Source organism: Sphaerodactylus townsendi, linkage group LG07 (genome assembly GCF_021028975.2).
Source record: "Sphaerodactylus townsendi isolate TG3544 linkage group LG07, MPM_Stown_v2.3, whole genome shotgun sequence".
In the NCBI taxonomy this organism is placed as follows: Eukaryota; Metazoa; Chordata; class Lepidosauria; order Squamata; family Sphaerodactylidae; genus Sphaerodactylus; species Sphaerodactylus townsendi.
The window spans coordinates 40383474-40410424 of NC_059431.1; the positions used below are offsets into that span (position 1 = coordinate 40383474).

The 26951-nt window shown below is 42.8% G+C and overlaps 1 protein-coding gene across 7 annotated transcripts in view; it reads left to right on the forward strand.

Moving 5' to 3' along the window:
* VCAN (versican) overlaps window positions 1-26384 on the forward strand; it is a 152578-nt gene extending 126194 nt beyond the window's left edge. For 5 of the 7 annotated variants that reach the window (XM_048503758.1, XM_048503757.1, XM_048503759.1 and 2 more), the window contains 3 exons: window positions 22357-22501; window positions 24010-24192; window positions 25117-26384. In XM_048503758.1, the coding sequence (XP_048359715.1) occupies window positions 22357-22501; window positions 24010-24192; window positions 25117-25247 (459 nt within the window). In that variant the 3' untranslated portion in view covers window positions 25248-26384. Of the gene's footprint in view, window positions 1-22356; window positions 22502-24009; window positions 24193-25116 lie in introns of those variants that run through there. The other 2 variants (XR_007245089.1, XR_007245090.1) reach the window with 2 other exon arrangements.
* The last annotated feature ends 567 nt before the right edge of the window (window positions 26385-26951 follow it).

Here is a 26951-nt window from a genome sequence, read left to right on the forward strand (position 1 = left end):
AAACAAATATTTCCCCAAGAAGTTCAACAGAAAAGCAATAGTAAATGTTATTGACTAAACAGAAAGTGAAGGCATCAATTAATCGATGACACTTCATATTTGCAGTACTGACAAATTCAATCTCAATCCTTGTGTGATTATTCCCTTAATTTACAATATTTTTCCATGCTCTTCTAATTCCCTTTTTAGGGGGCCAAACTGAAATGAGGTTGTGTGTATGTGTGTATGTCCCCTGGGAGGGACAGAGAGAAATCTGAGAGAGACCTTGACAAATAGAGGCACACAGAGAGAAAAAGAGGCGGGCACTCAAGCAAGAGTAGATGGAAGGTTTGAATTCAAGGAGCTGTGCTTAAGGCTGTTGCAGAGAAGGAAGGCGAGGAAAAGCTGTGAGGCAGCAGAGATGCCTGGAGAGAGGGGAAATGTAAGAAAGGAGTGAAAGTAGGAAACTGGAGCAGGTCGGTATTTACAAAAGGTCAGACAGAAATCCTGGGGCTGAATGAAGTGGTAGCAGAGGGACAGAAAGACACAGAGGAAGGTATCACATCATACTTTGCTTGATTTTCTTCTTCTGGTGCTGGAGAGGCAATCGAGGCCAGTATGAAAGAGAAACTGAATCCATTGACTGAACTTGCTTTTGTTGTAGGGAAGTCTTTTTATCGGCTAGTTTCCTGATTGACTGAGAATATTTCCTTGCTTAATGTTTGTTTGTGGCAAAAGCTGATCATTTGATGATTAACACCATGGATGAATATTTGTTTACAGATGTGTTGGGACTCAGGAGATAAGCTTTTGCCCTTAGAGCTGATTTAGGAAAGAGGCTAAATTTTTCATCTTGCATGTGTTAAAACATTTAACTTAAGGAAATCCCTTTATGTCTTCTGAAACATTTCTCCTTTACTGTTACTATTCTTGTGGCTGCTGGAATCTGAAATGATCTCAGCTGATCAGGGTGTTTGCTTTTAAGATTAACTTTCTTGCAAAGGAGTGTCTTACTTTGTTTTTTCCTTGTGAATTTCAGTCGGATCCATGCTTATTCCTTCCCTGGCTTTTTTTACCTTTATTTTCTGGGTCTAAAAGCTGGGGGTGATGCCTTTTAGTTGCACTCTGTTCTGTTTTTCTGGAGCAGCTGTGACTCTAGATGAATTCTAGAGTGCTGGCGTAACACAATAAGATGTATATTTTAAGTTTTGCACTGGGATATCAATTACCAGGCAGAGGCCGACAAATTCAGATTGAAATTGTGAGGAAAAGCCCTTTCCTTCTGTGCCATTTTCCTGACCTGAAATGGCCTCAGGAAGCCACTATTAGCCCCTCTTTATGGGAAAGTGCCTCAGCCAAAGCTCACCAGACTTGAGGGAGAGTCCCAGGTAGGTGACATAGGCCCCATTGGAGTCTGGAACAACTACAGCAAGCCCCTGATGAAAACCCTGCTTGAGAACAAACAAGAAAGGGCAGGGTGGACACAGCACAGAGAGAAGGCCGTGCTCTGCCATCATCTGACAGATGAGAGGAAGAATGGGGTGGGGTGAAGAAAAAAGATTAAAAACCCCCTCCTTCCTCAGTAGCGTTTTCCTCATGGCCAATATATCCTGGGATAAGGAAGTGAACCATCCCAGTCTGGGCATGAATTCCGTATGGCTTCCTTGTCTAACTTGGGCCCGCCCCACGAGATTTCCCTTATCCCGCACCTTTCAAAAAAACAATGAAATTGGGGGTTCTTTTTTAAAAAGTGCCATTCCCACTCCCATGCAAACACAGTGGGAGACAGACCAGTTTATTTTTCCTACCTCACTAGCTGCAGCCAATCAAAATGGCAGAAAAAGGGGACAGTTTGTGCAAGTGTGGCAACGTTGGTGATGAAATGAAACTAAACCGGGGGCAGTGCATAATCACCTGGAGTTCTTCCTCCTGGCCTGAATGCGCTGATGGGCTGCCCTGAAGAGGGAGGAACCGAGATGGAAACATGCTAGTACGTATGATCCCGGTTTCCCCCTGGGATATTTTGGCTGTAGGGAAAATGCCAGTGACTGAGGCTTTGTCTGTAGCCTGCCAAGAACAGGTGCCCTTGGCTCTGTCCCTTGGAATCAGTGTGACATCTCTATTGGGGAAATCACATGTACTGATAGAGTACAAATTGTTGGGAAACCAGTATGGATGGAAAGAGGTTTCTGCCCCTCTCCCTCAGTCTTGCAGCATGGTCTGAGTTTGAGTCAGGCCAACACAGAACTAGTAATACATATCCAATCACACAGAACAAGGTAAGGTGCAAAGAAAATGTAGAACAGCAGTAGAAGAGTTCATTTTTATATCCTGTTGTCTCTATCTTTAGGAGTCTTAAAGCAGCTTGCAATCACAATTCCTTCATCTCTGCACAACAGAAATAAGTGGGGCTGAAGGTTTGGAGAGAGCCAAGGGTACCCTGCAAGCTTCATGTAGAGGAGTAGGGAATCAAACCTAGATTTCCAGATTAGAGTCCACCCGTCTTAACCACTTCACAAAGCTGGCATGTAGGTAGGCCCTAAGGATTATATTAACACAAATGTTAACTGTAGTTAAGCCTAACCACGTTTTGATATAAAACTTACCTGTGTGAACACTTTCCTGTTCAGTAAGCCTGACTGAATAAAGGGATTGGAAAGGGCTTCAGATCCATATCTGAATTTAGGGTTTGTGAGTGGAGACTGGGAAGAACAAGGTATGAGGAGGGTAGGAATCTCAGGAGGGTATGATGCCCTACAGTTTCCTCTCCAAAGCAGCCTCGCTCTCCAGGGAAGCAATCTCTGTAGTCTGCATAGTATAGTAGTTAAGAGTGGCTGTCTGTAATCTGGGGAACCAGATTTGATTCTTCCACATAAATGGAGGACTCTAATCTGGTGACCAGTTTTGTTTTCCCACTCCTACACATGAAGCCTGCTGTGTGATCTTGGGCAAATCACAGTTCTCTCAGAACTCTCTCAGCCTTTATGCCAATGAAGGCGTGATTGATTGATTGATTGAACTCTCTCAGCCCCACTTACCTCACAAGCTGTCTGTTGTGGAAAGGAGAAGAGAAGGAGTTTATAACCCACTTTGAGATCCTTACAATTTTTTAAAAAGCAGAACATACATTCAAACTCTTTCTTCTCCTTCTCTTCCTCCTCTTGGTTCTTCTTTTTGTAATCCTAGGAGGTCTCCAGGCCTCACCTGGAGGTTGACATCCTAAGATCTATGCCTCTCCCATCCCCACCCTGCAAAACCCACGCCTCTCCCATGCCCACCATGCAAGATCCTTGCCTCTCCTATGCCCTTCCAGCCCAGTGGGAGCCATGGGAGAGCAACCCTGATCTTCCATGCAGGACTCAGAAACTTTGCATGGAAGATTCCCCCCACCCTCTCCAGCTATCCAAGACCTTCAGGTTGCAAACACCGGTCCCAAACCCAAAATTTACCATTATTTTCTTTTGGTTCTCAAGCCTTGTTTAATGTTAAAAAGTAGCTGTGGGGGATACACTGTGTTTTACTGTGTGTGTGAGAAAGAGAATGAGAGAGAGGTTGTTAATAGGCAGTATGGCATCCGGAATGCGGGTTAACTCTTCATCACCACACTATTTTGTTAATTTAAACAGCCCTCCTGCCCAGATTGCCTTTAGCTGTAGTAAGGACAAAAACAACTTTGCCTGTTTGGGTGTTGTGTGGTTTCTGGGCTGAATGGCCGTAATCTAGTAGCATTTTCTCCTGACGTTTTGCCTGCATCTGTGGCTGGCATCTTCAAGGGATCTTTGCCTGTTGTTTTTCCCCCTTTCCAAGGTTAAAAGCAACGCAAAGCAAGAAGGATGGCTGATCTTCATTGAGGAAAGTTTAGGGGGGAATTGTCCCATTCTAAGAATTGCAGCCCCATGTCCAGATTTCTGATCACAGATCCCTGACTTAATGTGCACTTTGACCTACATCAAATGCTCAGGTCTGTCTCATTTCTTCTTTATAAGCAGTATAAAGATTAGGGTTCAAGCTTGACTAGGCCATGGTTTCATTCTCACAAGTGCTTCTGAACATTTGCTTATTTTGAACCTTTCCCCACACCATTCTAATTGGTTAGAACAATGTAAAAAAACTCATGCACACTTGCCATGAGTAAATACAACCTTTCAGCTGACATTCAGAGAAGTTTAAAAACCTTGGGAAATTGAATTTCAAGTATAATTCAATTTAATTGGCAAGTGCCAACTTTGATATCAGTATACCCAAACCATGTAAATAGAAGAAGTGGGTATTATTTTTGGCACATTTTCCATTGAACTTGGCCTGTTACCCTTCTGCTGTTCAAGACCCTTGCAAGCAGGCAGAGCTGTACAGGAGTCCACTGGAACTATTCATGTTATGGATTAAGCACTTACAACTACTCAGGGTTGTGCCTTGGGCCTCTTTCTCACGGGGAGGGGGGGAGTTATTCATATCCTTTGGAAAATGCAGTTGATAATTAGTACTTTGTAAGGCAGTGAGCTCACTCCCATTACCCAAGATTAGGGCTTTGTTAAAAGAGCAGGCGAGTCTCTGCAGCCAGATTGTTTCTCTCACTCTTAGCTGGCTGGCATCAAGGAAACAGGCATGTTGCCGCTTTAAAACTATCCAGAGACCTTGTGGTCATTTTATTTCCCTTCCACATAGGAACATTTCATGTGTCTGTAAGAATGGACTTCAAGTAGTCAGTGAGAGGATGCGGCTGGGGGAGCTGGGGCGGGGGGGAGCAAATTGGTTATGCCAGAACCCAAGCTTGCTTGGTCTTTCTTTCTCTCTGTCTTTCAAGTTTTACCTGACACAAATGAGTGCCTGGGCCCCTTTCAGAGGAAAGAGGGAGAGGGGGAGGAAAGGGCCCCTCCAAAGGAGGAAAGTTGCCTGTGAGAGTTAAATAAAACAAACTAGCTTGAGAGTGCTAAAGGCAGGCCATAGACAAAAAGCCTGTTGTGTCAGAGTCCCTTGAGATTCTTGAATAAAAGGATTTTAAAACTTAGCAAGTATTTTGGTTTTCACTTGCTACGACTTCTATTTAAGATGCCCATTTGACCTGCTCTGAGGGGGAAACCTCTTGCTGTAATTACTTAAAATATATCATTTAATGACCAAATCATGTTCTCAGCTGAAATTCGTAAGGGGGCTTCTCACACAAGGCTTTCTGTTATATTTTTACTTAGTGAAACACGGTAGCCCATTATCTACAAATGGCTATGGCCTGGAACATGTACGTTTTTAAAAACTCTAATAACAGTTGGAAAAAATGACAAAATGGGAGGATTATTTTTTCCTGCTTAACATGCCAGTGGAGGCAGATATCCCTCTCTTGTTTTTATTAATTTGTACACAAAGAAGAGCTGTTTTGTGGAGCCATTTTTAGTGAAATGCTCAAGTTACATGTGTTCTTCCAGCAAATAACTTAAAACACACTCATCTGCTGAAAACTCTTTGAATTCACTTGCCAGAGTTTTATCAGAGTGTTCTCAACATTTAGCTAATATTAGCTAATATTGGGTCACACTGGAAGCGCCTACTAATAATACACTGAATTTCTATAATGCTTTCAAATACTCTGTTCAAAATGTTGTACATTAGCTCAGTAATCCTTATTCCAACTCTTTAAGGTCAGCACAGAGGGATTGTCTGAGGCCTCAGATTCAAAGTAGTTATGAGACAGAGAGGCAAGCAGATAATGACAATTTTAAAAAAATCTAATCACTCAGAATCAGATTGTGTGTACTTCTGAATAGTCCTGGATGTTCACTGTAAATTAGAAATGGGGGGAGGTGTTTGTCCCCTGCCAGTTGCTAGACCTGTGCTTGCCACACTGCAGTGGAAAGTGGTTGATGGTGTTACCGCGCTGCTCTGGGTAACACTTTCCTTACTCAGAAGTATCCCGCTCTCGGCAGCGCCCAGGAACCCAAGCAAGACCCGACACGGCTCGGATAAATAAAAGTGGTTTATTGAGATGCTGACCTAAGTGTCAGCACCTCCGTTCCGCACAACAACTGCACTGCCTAGCAGCCTTACAATGTCTTAAATACATTTCCTCCCGTCGGGAGCCCGGGAGAAATACAAGACAGCCCACCACCACTCATTAACACAATTCAAAGTAACCAATCATACATCTGCAACATGCAGGAACCAATCAGGGCCCGATAGGCATCCCCTTCTCGAGTTTCGCGCCAGAGTAGGGCGAGGCGATGACGTGTCCACTGGCGGGAAGATACAAAGGTTTCCCCAGGTGTCTGGGGTCAGGAAACAGAGGGTGTTGACGAGAACTTCCTTATCTGCCTGCTGACGGGATTAGGCAGGGCGAGGCGCTTCAACTGAGGTCTTCTTTTGTCCGCGTGTGTCAGCAAACTTTACACGTGAATAAGGTGGGCCCAGGTGGAGCGGAGATGGCTCTCTGCCTTGGGCCAAGGAGGTTCCATACAGTTACAAATACAGGAAAACTTACGAATCCTATTTTCTACCTAATAGTCAGTTTCTACCTAGCTAAATACAAAAACAAAACAAAATTACTAATCTTTTAGTTCGAACATAATCCAGGAGTGGGATTCTCTTCTGGCTCCGCTATCAATGGGAATGGTTTAGCATGGAAAAATCAGTGAGTGAGGGACCTTCTCTTGTCTATTGCTTTAGTCCTTCAGATTATGCTTCTTCTGCCCCCCGCCCCCAAGCCCAGCCCAGCCCAACTCACCCATACCACCATGTAGCTTTTTGGCAACAATCAGGCCACTAGCCTTGTACCTGCTTCCAAGGATCTATTTTGGGTCCCAGTGCTGTGAGCGTCAAACATTGGGGGGGGGGGGGAGCTGCACTTTCATACTGTGCTTGTTAGCTTTCAGAAGTATCTGGCAGTCTTCTGAGGGAAACAGTTTGGAACTGGATGGAGCTTTGGCGAAGCAGACCTGATATATTCAAGCTATGGAATAGCCAAGTGCAGAAATACATGAAAGAAGTTATTTCATTGCCAAAAAAGATTTAGGGAGTAAAAAGTAGGCTGGATCATTAATTTGCATCCAGGATAATGCCATCTTTAAATCTGTTCCAATGTTCATTATGCTAAAAACCTGATAGGGAAGTTGGTGGAGTGTAAAGTGGCAGTTCAACATCAGGGTTCCTGGATAACACTCAAAAATGTGTCATCCAAAAAACCTGAAGCTTCTCTGCCTTCTAGTCTGGTTACAGGCAGCTCTGGTGGGTGATGTTTGTCTGAAGACTGGCAGAATAGTAAGGGTCCTGCCAGAGCAGCAGATTTTTAAAAGGTTTCTAGGTTACAGAAGACCAGACATCCACAACACAAATAATAATAGCAATGACAAGAACAATAATAGCAACTTGAATGTATGAAATAATACATTCCCCTCAAAATTAGCCCTAGGTATGTTATAAACATATCCCCTTTTAAATTTTAAATCTCCTTTTTGAATAATAGGTTAGAAGGACTTTCTTTTATCCTTTTTGTTTCTCTGTTGCAGAAGCCCAAAATTGCACCATATGAAAAAAAAAAATGGAGCCACTTTACATACTGAAAAATTTATGGTTTTAGCTTATTGTTTGTCATCTAAACAGATGATTTTGGAGAGGTTTCAGTTAATTTGCCAGTGTTACTTTACACTGGAACATGCTGGTGCATTTATCACAAAGTTTTTGATTCTTGAGTATGTGAAAGTGTGATCCTGGAAAACTTTTTTTAAAAGTCACTTCCATGGTCTCTGCAGAACTAGGCAAAGTGTGAGGAACGTTCATTTTTTAATCCTGGGGCTCTGTTCTTTGAAGTATCATGAAATCTGATGGAAGATTACCAGATCAAAACTTTGGATTAAAGATAAATCCAAGACTGAGCAGGAGGAATCCCTTCATTCCAGCTGATAATGCTCAACATTATATTTTTGACCAAACATCTGGAAGCTGCTGTTGCTATTCTTCAACCAAGCCCTGGAGGCTGCAGTTGGACAGATAGAAATGAAAAGAGCCAGATGAAATGTTGGAGGCACTAGTGAGAGACACTCAGCCTTATAATTAATTTGTCCATCTGAAAAAAATTTGGAACGTGATCCTGAATTTGGCCTTGTTTTAAGCAAACAGATAATAACTATTATAGAAGAATATTTTATCAGTTTTATTTACTGCAAAAGCTCCACCCTTTTCTATTATAGGAATTCCTCACATTATTATATATAATTTATAAGTTTGTCTATTACAAGCATGCTGTCTGTCAATACTGGGGACAAATTCGTTCTGCATTGTGTTAGTTTCTTCCTGTGTTTTTCTTAACCCAATCCAAGGCCTTGTTACTAAATTTTAAAGCTCTTCACAGACTGGAATCTGCATACACCAGAGACTTTCTTCACATTAACTCTCACATCAGTTGCCATCTTCTGGTCCAACTGTGTATTATAAGAGATGGCCAATAGAGACATGACCTTTAGAGCAATTGCTCCTGAGATTCTGCAATGTTGTTCCATGAGGTTGAGAGTCTTCTTCCTGCAGAGCTGCAAGGTTTTGATTTTCCAATTGACATTTGGAGTAACAAATTTGAAGGATGGGTTGGTAGAAATAGAGCTGGATACTACGAACTGTTTTGCGTAGTTTGGCTATTAAACTAGCAGAAGTAATTTTTATTTACCATTGTATTGTTTTGTTTTGATAGTTGTGGCCAGTTGCAAGCTTTTTAGAGCATATGAAAAAGTGTCATGTGTTTTATATCTACAAATACAAATGGATGATAAGGATGCCAGAACTCCTGTATCCCTGTGCCGAATCACCAGCAGAAGGAAATGTGGGCATGTGTGAACATGGTGTACTGATGTCATTTTTGCCAAAATTAGAAGTGACATAGTTTATGGTCTAGTTTAGAATTTATTTTAGAAACTCTGTGGTAATAGCCCTTTCAGAAATGATGTCACTCCAACTCCTCCTGGGAGTGCTAGCTGCAACTAGCCCTTTCAGAAGTGGTGGCTGCAACCTAATGGGTGAATGGTGTTTCTTTCCCTGCCATTTTTTGATCCTGTGAATGGCCGCAAATTTCTATGAAGGGAGTTCCTTGAATTATGTTCAGTGCTCAAAAAAAAAAAGTACAATAAACATGTACTTTCTTGCTCTGAAAATTTCCCCCTTTTCCTGTATTTTATTGCTTTCTCTCACTGTCCCCTTTAGCTCTTCCCTGCCCTACACAAACATACTAAAAGACACTGTACTATTAAGCATATGAATTTCATTGAAGGCAGTGGAAGCCTTTGATTGATTTCCTTGGCATTTGTACCAGGCACTAAAAGAATCACATCTTTCTGGTGTATTAAGGCTCTTACCCTTCATTTAGTCAAGGACATTCATTACTGGGTTCTGTAATGATTACACAGCTCCATCTACTGGACAGATTTTTCAGTGCTGAATATAAATTTATTTTACCTCTCACCAGACAGATAACAAAATATGCCTCAGAAAATATAGGTGCTGAGACTGACATTTGTTGCAAACTCTTCAGAAATGACAAACTCTACTGAATCTTATTAGGACCTTCCATGTGGAGGAGTTCTCAGGTGTCCAATCCAGTGTAGCAAAGGCAACAATCTCTTCCCTAAACAACAAGCAGACTGACACTAATGAGACCATCTCTACACAACTTTGTACCGCTATTTGTGGATCCTGTTTTTTTCACTTCCTATTTACCATTAAAGTGTGAAGAGCTGCTTTCTGAATGTTCTTATTACTGTGCTGTTATCTTTGACAGAATGGCAAGTTTACACGTGTTTCTGGATTAAGTCTGCACATGTTAATATGACTCCCTTCATTCACAGTTTTAGCTTCCTAGGGAGTTCTACATAGCTATTGTTTGTTACACTTTCCCACCTTGTTGTGGGAGCATCCATGGCCCACACTAAATCATTCACAATGGGGGCAGGGATGGGAGAATGCTGGTTATTATATTCTGTGTTGTTCTGCTTCTTCCTGGCTTCAGAGTCACTCAGTGAAGTTTGCACAATTTTTTCAGCCTTTTGCAACAAGTAAGTCATTCCTGTACAGCGACTATGGGGTGAAGTCTGCCTAGAGACTGATATATGTCTTGCTTTTTAGAGTATAGGTAAATTTTTAAGTGTGCATCTAAAATGCAATGTACAAATGAGCAAATTCAGAGAAGCAGTTCCCTACCCTGTTGAAAACCTGAGTTTGCTGCCAGACATTGTGTAAAAAGGCAGTTTGTTTATTTGTTTGTTTGTTTGTTTGTCTGTTCGTTTACTTACTTACTTACTTACTTACTTACTTACTTACTTACTTACTTACTTACTTACTTACTTACTTACTTACCGCCCTCCCCCGGAGGGCTCAGTTAGGAATGCTTTACATGTACTGCAGTGAGAAGTAGAGATTAGAAGACAAGGATGTAAGGAAAATATTTAGAGCTACTACAGGAAGAAAAATTGAGCAAGAACAAGATGTAAAAAGTTACTCGAGTGGGTGCAAATAGATCTCAGTACTAGTTTAGGGAGAGAGGTGAGGTGCTAGAAGTGCACAGTAAAATGTGTGTGTGTGTGGGGGGGTGTATAAGAAAGAAATCTGTGATGCATCAGAGATTGTGGTACCTGTGTTGGTTCAAAAAGGAAAAGGGAATGTGTTATAGGTGAAAAGAGGAATCTTGGGTTAACAGAATATATTTGTATACAAGGCAGTGTGTATAGAGGAGTAGCTGGACTGGGTGTTCTGGCTCTAGTGTTACCAGTGTGCATTATTCATTGCAGATAGGCCCTCTGCCCAAATGGTTATGAATGTGAGTAGGTAGAGCAAAATGAGTGCTCTCTGTTCCACATGGATTGAGTTCAGCACATGCTCAGCCCCACACTCAGATCCCAGTATCACTCCACTGTGGCAGCACCACCACCAGTATTCTATCGCTGTTCTACAGAGGTGAAATAAATGAAACTGACATCTCTTGGCAAGACTCACCTGTTGCTGCCATTCCCCTGCCCCGCCATAGCTTTGGTGATGTTTTCTAGGACTTTTTAAAAATGGTAACTACTATATCAACAGGCTGAATACTCCAAACTAGTCCAAACTCATCAGAGCCCAGAAACCAAGTAGGATTCTACTTGGATAGAAGACCATTAAGGAAGACCTGGGTTGCTATGCAGAGGAAGAGAATAGGAAACCACCTCTGCTGATCTCTTGCCTTAAAATCCCCTTGAGGGGTTTCCATAAGTTGTTTGCAACTTGATGGCACACAGTTAAAAAGAAATCACTATACCACTAATTATAATACTGCAACAATATAGCAATTACTCTTTTTAAAAAAGGCCACCAAAGATGATCCCCCCAGACCCTGGAGAGGGACGAAGCTGGCCTGCAGGGAGGTAAGGTGTGGGGATCGGCAGCAGGCAGCCATTGCACCCACCTGGACCACCCGCCACAGCCCCCCACTCTCCCAGCCTGTAGAAAGGCAGAAGTTGGCCTGCAGAGAGGTCGGGAGGGCAAGGCACCACAGTGGGTGGCCTAGGTGGACACTTTGGCACAGGCCAGATCAGGAGCCCAGGTGCCGGCCTGTCACCATAGCACCTCCCAAACCACCCCCCCGAGCCCTGCCTTTCCCCAGCTTCCCTGCTGGCTCCCGTAAAGGGCACGGGGAGCCGGGCCGGGGGGGGGGGACGACAAGGCAGTCTTGCCCCCGGGTACTACTTAAGCCTGGTATGCCAACTGCCTCCAGCCACTCTCAGTTCTTAATCCAAGGTCCTGAAGAGCACAATCATTCAGCCTCCTTACTTGGGGTCCGATTCCAAATCAATCAACCTAGTCCCATCCAGGTAAGATGACTGATAACCTTGGTCAACTCTCACTCCCACGCCCCATGACTAAATATCTTCAAAATGTTATGTAGCCAAGTGGTCACTCCCCTCCCAATAAGAAATCATTAACATCTTTACCAGACCCTAAGCCAAGAACAGGAAACAGTAAGGCAGAACAAGGTTCCATACTTGCATTATTGGAAACACTGCACATGAATGGCCGCCTCCCCTGAGTCAACTTGGCCTTTTGTTAATCACAAAACTTTAAAACATTTGTTGTAACACAAAAAAGATCATCCTCCCACAGCTGTGATTTACAAAAAATATCTTTAATAAAGATAACTCAGTACAGAAAGGAAGGGCAAATCACGAAGGCATTTTTTGGACCCAAAAGAAACTTTGTGATGATCACTAATGAATGGACTAAGATTGTTATTTGTGTTTCCTTTAAATGTAATTTCATTAAAGTAATTCTCCATGCCAAAGAATAGAAGGAACTAATATATTGAAATATATGATAAATATCGAAAATAGATCATAGGAATACAGTGCTTTAGCTTCTTAAGGACAGTCACAGTGTAAATGCACTTTGATCTGAAACGGTGATAAATAGAAGAGTTTTAGATAGGCAAACAGCTGATAGCTAGAAGGTAGCCTGAATTTCTGCAAAGAATATTGTAAAGAAGGATCTAAGGAATATGTTGTCAATAATCAGGCCGCAAAAAAATATTTAGCAAACACAGCATTTTCAGATTTCTTCAGAGGTATAAAATTAGTATGCACAGCAGTATGTGCATTGCACTACAGGGGGAAAATCAATCAGATCTGTGTTCCAAGAGAATCCAACTGACATGCCAAGAAAAACTGTATCCTGCAACTTGTGCAAATTATGCACACTGGGTTGTTTGCATATTTATGTAATTGATATAATTTATTCAATTTCTACTAACTCAGGAAAAGGGCAAGGAGCTGCAGAGCACTGAACAACAAAAATGGTATTCACCCACCCTTGACTTCTTGAACTTCAGGAAGTTTTGTCGACATAATTTCAAATCTATATGCACAGCTGTGGTGGTACCGCCATAAGGTGGCTTAAATTCCAAAGGTGGCTGCAGCAACTATCTGTTAGAGGATGTATGGGATCATTATCTTATAGTGCTGGATGTTGGGTGGTTGAGTTTTATAACTGGCAATATCCTTCTGGATTTGCAGATCATATCCAGCTAGATGACCTACATGTTAAAACATGCTAATACAGCTGGATCTCCCTGGACAAGTAAAAACCCTCCAGTTGATAGCTTCAGTGGACTAAAAAGTAGAGCATTTAAATGAAACAACTTACCAAGGAAATAATTGAGAGAAAGATACTATTTTTGTATCCATCTGTACATTTGGCTGGCTAGACTCCCCCTTCTCCCAATTAATATTATACTGTGCCAAAAATGGAAATGAACTGTTTTGTTTCTCTGCCATGTGTTATTTGAAAGAATACTGAAATAGAATAAAATAGAAAATAAAAAAAGAAATCGAGTACAAACCAACATGAAGAAGAGAGAGGTGGTAAGAAGACCCTAGTGCATTCCGGAGGATATACAACAGGCCTAGAAATCTCCATAAAAGTCTTTCCTCTTGCATGAGCCTATGTGCCACAGCCTATTGTTGGTTTGTTGTTGTTGTTGTTTCTTATCAACAGTTTTTCCCCTTCCTTTGGTTTATAGCAGATGGAAATTGCATTGGTACTCTCTGTCTCATATCTCTAATTTAGTACTGCACTTGATACTTTATATGGGACTGTGTGCTATGATATTGGTGTACAGTATAGTTGATTTAAGGAACTTCTTTAAGGTGTTTATAGGCAGCCTTGGTTTTCAGAAAGGTGGAAAAATAAAGCATGTAAAATCTATATGTATATATATAAAAATCTATCAGTTTTTCTGCTGACAGGTAATCTCCCAAACTACAGGACCGATTGCTTTGAAATTTTCACACAACGTCGCATTCGCGTGCGGCCAGGTTTCCATACTGTTTCCACACCTTCTGTTGTGTACATATCACAACTGTGCATGTTATTGTGTACATGCCACACCTGTGACAGTTGGAACCACAGTTCTGTTCCCCAACAGCGCCATCTGCTGGCTGTCAAAGCAACACCCTCTGATACAAGGGAAACAACCATGCCTTCCTTGAAAACCACTGCCCTCTGTAGTGAAAGGGATGGGGTCCGTCATCTGGACATGGCCCACCCACCCTAGCGGAGGAAGGGGAAGGTGAGGGAGGGTCCGAGGTTTGCTGAACACAACGTAGCTGATGCCTCCCAGCGTGTTTTAAGCTAGGTAATTCGCCTGCAAGGGAAGGGAGTGAAAGGACAGGGTCCGCCACCTGCACATGGCCTACCCACCCTAGCAGAGGAAGGGGAACGTTAGGGAGGGACTGGCCGGGTTGCCATGCAAGGGAACAGGAGAGAGGGAGGGGAGCGAGGGGTCCCTTGCCCTTCCCCTCCCTTGCAAGCATTGTGCAATGACACATGTTCGAACCGTTCGCTTCCCCTTTTCTTTCTTTTCCACTTCATCAGACTGAGCCACAGCAACACGTGGCCGGGCCCACTAGTATATAAATATAATATGATGATAACAAAGCATGTCCAATCAAAGGAACAGCTGTTTCCTGGGGCTAGATGTATTGGGTATTTTCCAAATGTCCATTGGTAGTCTGGTTAATCAATCATTTTAATTAATTGCTAATGGTACATTCATCCTTCTGTCACTTACAGGATTTAATTAGGGAATAGCTTATGCCACTAATTCTGTTCTGATTGTGTTCCATTTTATGGTTGCTTTTTGGGAAGTGCTCCAAGTGTTCTTCTGGTGAATTGTGGTGGTCTTCCATTCAGTAATTATTTTTGCAAGGTCCTGATCCTCAGAGAGTGCAGACACTGGGAAAAATTGGGTCTGTAATTCTGTGTGAGATAAAGGGGAGAGAGAGCATCAAGTCCTTAAAAGATTTCCTAACATCTGGCAAGTGTGTAACTTCTGGGCTGTGGGGAATCTATAACTGCACGAACCTACTATCCTGAGATTGCAAAAAATCAAAATCAAATGGTTAAATTACATTTCCCTGAATATTTAATATTTGAGAGTCCATCCCAGAATTCTCTAATACAATTTAAGTTTTACATATCACATTCAGAGAATTCAAGCAGGGAACCTTAGCTATTGGGGTGATTGTAGAATTGTGCATCTATGGCTTTAAATTTCACCTAGATTCGCGTGGTAGGCACAAGGAGGAGAGATATTTTCACCCACCCCTCTTTCTCCAAAGAGACCTCTGATTCCAATCTAGGAAAAAAATATCATCTTCTGCACTACCCATATGTGTTTTGAAGACATTAATAAGACATAATATGCATTATGGTTTTATGAAAGCAAATGTACAAAGGCCTAATACTATATTGCTATACAATGGGTTGGGTCCAGTCCAAATATATAAATTTCAATACAGTGGGTTGTATCCAGACCAAATTAGCAATTTCACTTATTCCCACTTTGCCTGCCCCCCCCCCCCACTTCATTCCACAGGGTCCCCTGTCCCTTAGAGCAGCATTTTATGGAGATCAGTGGGCTGCAGTGCAGGGGGGCGGGGTAGTAGGAAAGTTCCATTCTGGATTTAACCCATTGAATTCTGTTCTGAGGTGTGATATATTGCAAAATCTAATAACGATGAATACAGTATCATTTTTAATTTCAGTTTAACCTTTTGTAATTGCATTTGCTTTTGACAACTCTGCCCACAAAATGACTTAGAACCTAGTTGTTACTGCCAAATTACCTCTCGTGAGTTCTGATGCCAGAGAAAAGCTTTTAAGCCTAGTGGAAGATTTTGTCCTTGACTTCTCCCCGTCACTTTGCTTCCCACCCTCATTTACCACCTACATATTACAAACAGTGGAAAAGTTTAATATACGGCTGAGCCGCATGAGCAGTGTGTATTCTATTACCTGCTATTCAGCATGAGTCTTTCCAGTGGCCTTTCAGACCCCATTGCTCTCAAAGACTCTATCCATACTTTAGAAAGCATTTTAATACAAGCTGTGAAAACCATTTCAAAGGCTTATCTCCCAATCTGTGAAGTTTGCCTCTATGAATCAGAGCTCTTCCATTTATATGAGGTAGAGGGTTTTAAAAGCAGCTCGGAAACCTAGAACCTGCTCTGTTAAATGGTTCTGACACCAGCAAAAAAGCAGCATGAGAAGCAGAGAGCCAAAGTAAATGTGCGCAGCAATGATATCAGACATAAGGCAACAGCATGTCATGCCTGAGCATGTCAGACATTCTTGTGAAACCACAGAGCCAGTTGCATGAAATTCAAACCAGGGCTCTCTGCTATTATTACAAGCCACATACAACTCCCTTGAAATGCTGCTGGATTAGACATCAAGTGCTGAAAATCCCAGGACTTGCAGGTGGTCAGTGCTTGGCAGACATGCGTCTTCTGATAGCACTGGCAAATTCAAATAGGAAATCAGCCTCTTGGGAGAACAGGGCGTTAGTAGCTGGCTCTAGGGTGACTGAAGTCACTTAGTTGTTTTGGAACAGACTTTCAAAGGAAGTTCTGGCTTTCTTGACTGTTAAGTCGGAAGGTTTGTATTTGAATTTGAATCAAATGTGCTCGTGGCTTTAGTTATGCTGGCCAGGAGGACAGAGCTACATAATCACAAAAATTATTTTGTATTATCCCTCCTCATTCTCTGAGACTTAGACTGCAGGTATTGGCAGTTTATAGTATCAAGAAGCAATACACTGCCAACACTGAGTAAAAGGATTAAAGAAGAAATGTTTATTAGGAAACTACATTTAGGATAGGAAAGAGGGGAGAGATAGCATGCTTCGACCTCACTAGCTAAAGAGAGTCTCTGTAACCAACTTCCAAGAAGTAGGATATTAAGCCTAAGAGTATCAGTCTAAGGACAGACAAGAGACAAGGAGAGGGGGCCTGCCCTCATAGCCTGATCTAGCTGACCACTTGCCCAGCCCCTGCTGGATCTTCTTCTCAGTTCTTTTGTTGGCTAGACACTCGTCCATTCTGCACAGCACAAAAAAAGACATCTGGGAGATGTCTTAAAAAGAAGCAACTTTTTTTTTACTCTGCACATCCAAAATAGGACATCCTGGAAATGTCTTTAAAAACCCACCTCTCGTGTTTGCTCCAGACAGCACAGATGTCAGAGGAGAAAAATGGCTTTTTCCCACCTGACCATTAAGCAGGTCTGATCAATTTCCTCCTCAGCTTATGGCTGACGTTTTCTGTGCTGCTGAAGGGATTCTCCCTGTCTTTATTTGCTGAAGATTGCCCCAGGACATTTGCTCTGCAGGCTCCAATCCTGGGTGCCTTTTCACTTTGAAGAGTACATAGTTGTAAGCTCATACTTCCAATTCCAACAATATATAGTTCTCTTATTTTTATTTTGGAGAAGATACACAGACGTGCACATGAGAATCTTAGCCACTCAGAAGACCATTCGTTGAAAAACATTGAGTAGGCCTGCCTTCTGTGGACCATCTTAGTTGTTTATGACTTCACAGCTTAAGTCCTGCTGGCTGAGGGGCAGAAGGGGGACAGGCAGAAGAGAGGAATACCAAATAAACACACACACACACACCAAACATTTTGTGGTAGTAAAAAAGGCCACGGCTTGTTTATTGGATTACAGGCTAGTAGGAGCAGAGGGGCAGCATAGGTGATGGATCCAGGTCTCAGACAGCACATCTGGTGAACCTAAGCAACACCTCCCGCCCCTCCCAAGTCCAAGTGCTGGGAGAATGGAGCAATGAGGAAATGGGAGACATTTGAGTGCTAGCCACTAAATGGATCTTCCCTGCTGCCTGGGTATGCAGGCCCACTTGGTCACCCCTCTCTGGGCTCCCAGCCATGAGGCCTGACCCACCCTTAATGATGCTCCCACTGATGGAGAGGGAGGCACGCAGGCTCGCTGGTCTGTCTCTGATGGCACTGCGCATGGGGGCATCAAGAAGTCGGTGCTGGGGAGTGACTCTTCTTGCCCTGCCCCGCCCAAGCGTCAGAGGCAGCACTGGGTAAGCCTTGGGCCTGCTTTGTATCAAATCAGGAATATTCTGAACGGAAGAAGGAAAATTATCACTTACAGCCAAATTCTAAGTGTTTTTACTTAGAAGTAAGTCCTGGTATATTCAGTGAGCCTTACTTACAGGGAAGAATGCACATGCTTGCAGCTATAGTAATCTTGCAATAAAATAAAGTTTTATTAGTTGGCTCTGGCAATCATTTTAATGCAGGGCAATTTGAAAGCTTCAGTTCCCTTGCTTAGATAATTAAAGTTCTGTGATTGATAAGGTGACACAGTGTAGGAGAGATTTAAATATTATATTCAGTTTTTCCACAGCCTCAGTAAGTAAGCAGCACATCTATGTGGTTCATTAACTTTATTACTAAAATGTGCTCAGAAAGACACTGTGTTTGGATTAGTTTATAAAGAATCAAAGCAAAACAATTTGGACTTTTTATAAGCATGCATGTGGACCAGCTCCAAGATGTAAGCACAGAAATTAAATAAAAGCACTTGTAAAGCATACCATTTTGACCATTTAAGGGACAGATTGGCTGGTAAGTGCCTAGCATTTATTAGAACTCTTGCCCTTCTGGAAACTTATTTTTGTCTCCATTAATTCTACTTGCAATGACAAATAGAGAGCACCAAAAATAATGGCTAAATAAGTTTCTTTAAGCATGTCTCTTATTCCCTCTCTTCTCTGTTTTATTACTTTAAAGAAGAATTCAGACAATGAATTAAGACCTCAACACCCTCTATTGTAGATCTATTTCTTCAGAGCAAGGTTGGATACAGTAAACCAAAAGGACATGAGATACATGGTTTTTTTTAAATTTTATTTTCACTATGAACAGAACAAAAAAAGAATCAAAACAAACATTGTATTTGTAAAAGAAGACTTAAAAAAGGGAAAATGTCACATATGAGAATGTGAGATACCTTTGAAAAGGCAAGAATTTCCCCCTGCTGTGCAACAGTGAAAAAATGGTAGTTTTGTAGACTGTACGGCACAGGCTGAAAGGGCCATTATCCCCAATCACTGTGCCTTCATTAGAATGTTGACAATCTTGACATTTTCTTTGTAAATTCAAGCATCTAATCCTCACCATTTAGTGAAACTTGAAGCTGCAATATTAATGGTTGGATTTTTTTTTTCAATTAGTGAAAAATAAGAGGTGGGATCTCCTTTGTCCATGAGAATTTGTGAGACTTCATGAGAATTTTATGGACAAAAATCATATGGAGGGGGTATAACGAAGGCTGGGCAAGGGAGGGTTCTTACCCTGGGGGCCTTTGCCCTGGGGGTGCCCTGCCCGCCACCCACCCCACTGTCACATACATACAAAAATCCTGAGGTTGCTTTAAAATTAAGCTTAGTTTACTTTCAGGTGAGCAGCCCTGTGGCCAGGAAGAGATAGGGGGCAGCGACAAGGCCAGAGAAGAAGAGTCCTCCCTGGCGTTGACCCTGCCTTCCTCTCTTCCTGGCCACCACCCTCCTGGACGTAAGATAATCTTAATTTTAAAGCAACCATAGGCTTTTCTTGGTGGCAGCAGGGAAAAGAAATGTGGGACGTTTCTCTCCCCTGCTGCCCACACCACCACAAAATTCTATGGTTGCTTTAAAATGAAATTTAATTTACGTCCAGGTGAGCAGCAGCTGGGGGTAGATTGGGGGCGGGGACAAGGCCATAGAAAGAGTGCCCTGCCTGCTCTTGTCCCTGTCCCCAATTTCTTCTTGGGGACAGCATCGCTTGCCTGGAAATAAATTAAGCTTAATTTTAAAGTCACCATAGCCTTTTTCTGCAGCAGTCATGGAGGGGGGGGGGATGTGGGTGACATTCTCCTCATCCCTCCATTGCCGTCAGAGCTCTCTCTTCCCTTTTCTTTCCCCTTTCTCATTCTTCCCACTTTCTCTCTATTCACTTTTCTGTTCCTCCATTTCTCTTTTCCCCTTTATCTTCCTCTTTCTCTGTCTTCCCTCTTTTTCTCCTCCCTTTCTTTCCCCCCTTTTTCCTCCCTTTTCCCTCTATCTCTCCCTTTCTTCCTTTTTCTCACTTCTCCTTTTTTCTCTTTCTCCTCTCCAAGGACATAGGTATAGATTTTTAGGGGTGGGGGGGTTGGGGGTGGGGCCACATCTCCCCAAGCCCCGCCCCCAGCATCAGTGCTTATAAAAGCAGCTCTCCAAGGCCAGGGATGGCAGACTCCCCTGCCTTACCCCCCCCCCACACACACACACACTGGCTGGGCTGGCAGCTGGCAGTCCCTTCTTCCCTCCCCTCCGGGCAGAGGCATAGCTAGGGAAAATGGACCCCAGTGCAAAAATATCAGTTTTACACCCCCACCCTCACCTCTAATGGGCAGCTGCTGTGATGCTGGAATCCCCCCCCCCCAAGCATCATTTTCAATGGTATTTAAACTAGGGAGCCCAGATTCTCCTTTTAAACCCACCTTAAAGGGAGAATCTAGGGTCCCCTGTTAAAACAACATTGAAAGTGATGCTGTTTGGGGGTGTATTCTCCCCCACCCTGAAACAGCATCACTTTCAATGTTTAAACTGGGGACCTCAGATTCTCCCTTTAAATCCATGCTAAAGGGGGTGGATTTAAAAGGAGAATCTGGGGAAATTGGGGGGGGGGTGCCTGCTGTCAGGGGTGCAATTGTTAAGCTAGCAGCACCAAATTTTCAGGGTATCTTTAGGAGACTCTCCTGATGATAACACCCAGGTTTTATGAAGTTTGGTTCATAGGGTCCAAAGTTATGGACCCTCAAAGGTGTAGCCCCATCTCCTATTAGCTCCCATTGGAAACACCAGGGGAAGGGGCACCCCCTCTGGAAGTCCATAACTTTTGACCCCCTGAACCAAACCTCACCAAACATGGGTAGTATCATCAGAAGAGTCTCCCAAAAGATTCCTGAAATTTTGATGCAGCTAGCCTAAACCCTGAGCCCCATGCAGGCCAAAAACTGAATAAACACTTTAAAACTACAAAAAGCCCACAAAAAGCCCTCTTTCCTTTCACCTTTCTCCCTTTTCCTCCCTTTCTCTCTTGAAAGACGATACACTACTGAGTAGTAGTGTGTGAGAACAAGACTTTGGAATGTGGGTGGACAGTAAGTTAAATTTGAGCAGTCAGTATGATGCAGTGACAAAGGCTAATTTTTCACAGTCAAAATGCCCCATGGTAGATGTACCTGCCACGGCGTTTTTTGCCCTGCTTTTGATTCTTCACTGCTCCCCAGTTCTTCGTAGGATTTGAGGCTGGGCACGCGTGTTATGCCCCAATTGTTTCTTCATGAGCTAGGTGCTTCTCCATTTGCACCACAAGCTCTTCTGCAATGTCTTTTTCTCGCTCATTTCATTTTAGCTTTTTCTTGTATTCAGGCTGCAAGCAGGTTGGTAAACTGCCCGAAGAACTACAGTTCCCAGGAGACCTTGGAGCTCACAAGGTCTCCTGGGAAGTATAGTTCTCATCGGGCCGTTTTTACTGTGAACAGGCCTTTTGCAGCCTGAAAAAGTTCAAGAAAAAGGAAAGGAACTAAGGTAAGTGTGGGAAGGGGGGAGGGGGTGCTGCGGGGGGCGCCACGGGGGTGTATACCATGGGGGGGCATGGGGGTAGAAAATATAGAGCGCACCGGGTGCAGTTTGGCCCAGCTACGCCTCTGCCTCCACCCCACTTTGTCTATAATCTAAAATCCTTGCTGAATTGCCGCCCTCCCACTCACAGCTTTTCTGTCTAAAAACTAAGGTTTCTCCTTCCATGTTTTTTTCTACTGCAGGGGGAGGGGGAGGGCACTGATTTTCAGTGCCTGTCCATTGGTGGGGTGGGCCAGAGTGGCAAGGCAGGAAAAATGGCCCTGGTTCTGTGGTTCTGAGGCTGAGGAGTTTTGCACAGCAGTGGAAGCCACCAGGGCAACAAAGGGACATTTCAAAAGAACCACAACTTTGGCAGTTTTGGAAATTTGCAGAGCAAATCCAATGCTGTGGGGGGGGGGGGGGAGGGGGGCTGGGGCAACAACATGGCAGACATGCTACAGCACCAGGAGACATGAAGAACTCCTGGCTGCACAGGATTATTCTTTGTGCTAACAACAGGGCATTTTTACCGTGAAAAATCGGCCAAAGGCTAATGTAGTCTTGGGGTATATTAATAGGGACATAACATCCAGATCATAAGAGGATGAAAGCACAGTTTGAGAGCTTGTCCGAAGTGTCATTTTCTGTAGATATGTCCCTGCATGTGGAATGAGGGCTGCAGTAAGGAGAGGATTGAACTGGATTGGATTGAATTTAGAAGCCAAAATGAAGCTGTTTTCAAAACCACTACTAATATTTCAGCTATGTTTATGATGATTCCACTCACAAATTGTGATTCCATTCACAGAATTCCACTCACAGACTTGCTATGGTAGTACATATGGGCATAACTCATTTCCTCCTTATATATCAAGGCCAATGTAAAATTCAGCCCCTTAAACATTGTTGTGCTTTTTTGTTTCCCTCAGCAATATGAAAACTGGAGACCAAACCAGCCAGACAGTTTCTTTTCCTCTGGAGAGGATTGTGTAGTTATAATTTGGCATGAGAATGGCCAGTGGAATGACGTGCCATGCAATTATCATCTGACATACACCTGCAAGAAAGGAACAGGTAAAATGTTATGTAGAGAATTACAAATTGCATTCTGAATTGTGCAAGAACTTCAACTTTGTTTTCTTAGGCCCTTTATGCATGGAGAAATTTTCTCAGGACATTTTTCTGCGCAGTGAGTTCATAATGGAGTCTCCTTACATTTCTCTGTTTACATGTAAGGAGGTGCCCTGCTGCCTGTTGTGTGTCTTGTCTACCCCCCACTTCTGGGTCACTTCCAGTAGGCGCAGGATTGCCAGCTTTGTTAAAACTCTTCAAATTGTTGTTCTATTGATATTTCTGTTATATTAAATTGCTGATATTGATATTGTTATACTTATCTTGCTGTGTTTTTGAAACAAAAGAAGCAGATCCAGCTCTCCTTGGAAGAGCATTGGTGGGCTGCTTACGTGCCCTGGTGGGATCCTTCTCTCTGCTGTCTCCAGTGAGGAAATTGGCTTCCAGGCATGCTCTGCTGGTGCACTGTGGCTCTGTTCACATCTGCCTGGCTGTTCTCTTGCTGATGTTGCTTCTGCTACCACCTCCCCCTCATGTCTTTGTATCTTACAGTTCTCTCCCTGTCCTTCCCTTACAGAGCGGGGAGTGAGTGTGTGTGTGTGTGTGTGGGGGGGGGACTGTAAGGAGCAGAAACACCAAAGCAAGGGAAAATATTGGGGTTTCTCCTTTCTCCTTTCTCCACTCTCACTAACTGTGGGGCTTTCAGGATCTGCAGCACTGAATCACAGAGCATGTTCTGCAAGGAAATCTCTGCCGTGAAAAAAACATTCCCTAACTGCAGGGCTAAGCAGCAGTGTATAAGCTTTCTGAACAAGGCCATGGAACTTTTGCCAGCAGTCAGGAATTTGACAGTCTACAATGGTCATATATAAAAGATGCTCATTCACACTTCTAGCTGCTATTGTTAGAAACCTCTACTTTCTGATCATCCAGTGATTGAATTATTCTGTGGGAGTACTTATAAGGGCTTTCTGGTATTGTGAGAACTGGGGGAGGGGGGATTTGGATCCAATGGGGCATTTCTGTCTACTTTCTCATCTACCGCTCCCTTTACATCTCCAAACAACCCACCAAATCAGCAATTGAAGCTTCGGTAGGAAGGAAGAGGTAACAATAAGGTGCAGTCTTAGACAGTGGGCAACAGGAGTCACTGCACCAGGCTCCCTATTGGGAAGGACCATGACCACCTAAACTCTTACAGGAAGAGAAGATCAGGCTCTTGCCACCATTCAAGCCCACCATCTCTGGGTCCCAGGCAGCGGCTTCTGGGAGTAGCAGCTCCTGTCCACCTCTCACATGACAAAGGTCAACCCATGTTTGCCCTAGTGGTGGTGGGAGCTGAGGGCTAGCACTGATTCTAGAGCTCCATCCTGGACTTTTGGTCCTGGCCCTAGAATAATTGAGAACATCCTGGGTAAGAAGTCACACTCCATGGAAAGAAATGCATTCAGAAATAGAGAGATCAAACATGAATTCTGACCTTCAGCTTGTATTCGTGCCTTACTTTACAGTTGCTTGTGGCCAACCTCCAGTTGTAGAAAATGCAAAGACTTTTGGGAAGATGAAGCCTCGTTATGAAATTAACTCATTGATCAGATATCACTGTAAAGATGGTTTCATCCAGCGTCACATTCCAACCATCCGGTGCCAGGGGAATGGACGATGGGATTTACCTAAAATTACCTGCATGACTCGTGAGTTACCTTTGAAATATATAATGTATAAAGTCTAAAGCCCTGGTCAGACATTTACTGACAAGAATCTTCAACAACACATGTACCCTCCCCACTCTACCACTTAAGAAATGCAGGCTGAAGTCCTAACAACAGTTTTCTGAGAGTCACAGCTCCATCCAAAGGGTGGGGGACGGCTTGTGGGACACTTACCCCAATGAAGAAGGAGATGTGCTGGCAGCTGGCCAGCCCACATCTCCACTGCTGTAAAACCTGGAAGTTCAGGCTGCAGCGGAGATGTGCTGGTGTCCCACTTGGACACCAGTGTGGGAGGGGGCAGTGTGGGAGAGCCAACTTTAGTCGGCTCCTGCATGGGATTGAGGGTTGGTAATACGGTGCACCGGTCCTCAGACTTATGCCACACTTTGTATGGCAGATGTCCTTTCAACCCTATTGAGTTTTTCAATGGTGGGGATGTTTCAGGGCTTTTCTCTGCTCCCCATGCTGCCCAAAAACATTTTAGAGGTAGGAGCCGTGTCACAGCCTGCCGCCTCTGAATTTGAATTGGGCTGCCTGTCTCGTTGAAAAACTGGGATTTACTTCTAAGGAGACATCCTTAGGATTGTTCCAGCAATATGATCCATGCACCATATGCTCCACCAATATGATACGTATCTCCATGTTTGCATTTAATCACTTTTGATGCCTGATTTGCTTCATCACCTCTCTTTTCTGGAAAAAAAAATCATGAGCATCTTTTTAATCACAAGTGAGATTATCTGCAGGATTTATGGAAAGGAGAAAGAACCTGAAGACCTCTTGGTGAACCAGTAAATGTCTGAACCATTAAATGACTATGATATGTATGTAATGTGTTGCATCCAATAGTCTTGCTTCTAGTTTTGCTGGCACGTTTGTAAACCTTCCCTTCTCTTTCATTTTCAGCATCATCATTCCAAAGGACTTATTCTAAGAAATATTATTATAAACACTCTTCACCAGAAAAAGAAAATTCATTAAACTCATCAAAACATTTTCATCGTTGGATCAGGACATGGCAGGATTCAAGGCGTTGAACACACTCTAGTCACATTGGGATGCTTTCCGGGCCAGCCAAAGTCCTAAATTACTGTGCCTTTCTCTTATCAGTTATAGGAGTATTATCAAGAATTTGTGGAAATGTAAGGATCTCACACAACACCTATCAACAATTGCTACATATGCCACTTTGAAAAGGGATCCATTTCCAGCCTAGCTAGTATGTTAATTGTTGTGGGACCATTTGATGATCTAAACCAGCATACTGTAATAATTAAAACTGTTCCATTTTAGCACCAATGATAATGTAAATAAGATGATTTAATGGTGTTTAAATGTGTGTTGTGTTCAAAATCCTGTATATACAATGAGATGTCACACTAAGTTCAGACTTATTTATGGCTATCTGGCCTCAGAGGTCTTTAATCATTTGTTGTTTGTTTGTTTGTCTTGAGGTACTTCACCTGGCTGGAAATAGGTTTAGATTGTTTTCTGATCTTTTAAAAAAATATGGGAGGAGAAAAAGAACTGATGCAAATGGAAGATGGACAGTGGAAACAGCACCTTGCTTTAGGAATACTGACAGTCTGTCTCTACAAGAGGTACCACTTAAAACTATGTGATGTGAACCTTACATAAGGATCCACCCTAACCTAAGGACTGCAGCATGGGACCTGACTTTTCCAGATATGGCATCGACTAAAAGGGACTTGCCTAGAGAACTTTTTAATGACAAGGAGGGCCTGTAGGAATGCAAAGTGCTAATTCAATAAAGCTCAACCAGGGCCACTTTTTTAGAGATAAGTTTTACAACACTAACCATAGGTCTATGTTACAGCTCTCTGCATTTTTAAGTTGGAAATAGACCTGCCTTTTTGTAAAAAATTAAAAAGTAAATAATTTTGTATATATAAATATATATAACCATTTTTAATCCTTTTATAAAGTAATGAATGTTTATGTATGAATGCTGCAGCTGTGAAGCGTACATAAATAAATGAAGTAAGCCATACTGAGATAATTTATTGGATGTTCTTTTTATCTTAAAATAACTTAGTCACTCATTGTTAGCTATCAACTAAATGTGTTTGAAAGAGCCAGACTTGGTTTCAAATGTTTTTTGACATGAGAAGGAAATTCTAATAAATGGGATTATTTGTCTGTGATAACATGAATTAGAGCTGTGTGAGCAACATCTTTGTGAATAGTATTTATGTGTCCATAGAAAGGTTACAGATTTTTTTTCCTAAGGAGACAAAACTAGGAATGGGATATAAGTACCCTAGTCAGTAATCATTTGTTTCATGGCTTGGCCAGGTACACTTTAGTTGTCTTCCTACGAATACTGTTCTAGAAGTAAGCACCACTAAACAAAATGTGACTTAAGACAAAATTAGACATGATGGCTTCCATGAGTTTAACCTGTAGATACCTGTCCTAAGGCTTCCAGTAAGAGGTTATCAAGTTACAGCAGGGAACTGAGTAGTCAGAGAGTCTGTTAATCAATTTCAGCATCAGAGGTCTGGGCTGAGGGTCAGAATACACAGAGTCAACAGGTCAGAGGAAGCGTTGCAGCAATCACATGCTCCATTGCATCCAGGCCAGTATGGTCTGTAAACCTGCTTAATATAAGGTCTTCCAGCATGTTAGTCTTCACTCTGTGAAGACTCTGCTTCCCTCAGCAGCAAAAGGTGCTTTCTTTGATCTAGGTGTGCGCTTCTCCATTTAACTTGCAAAAGCTC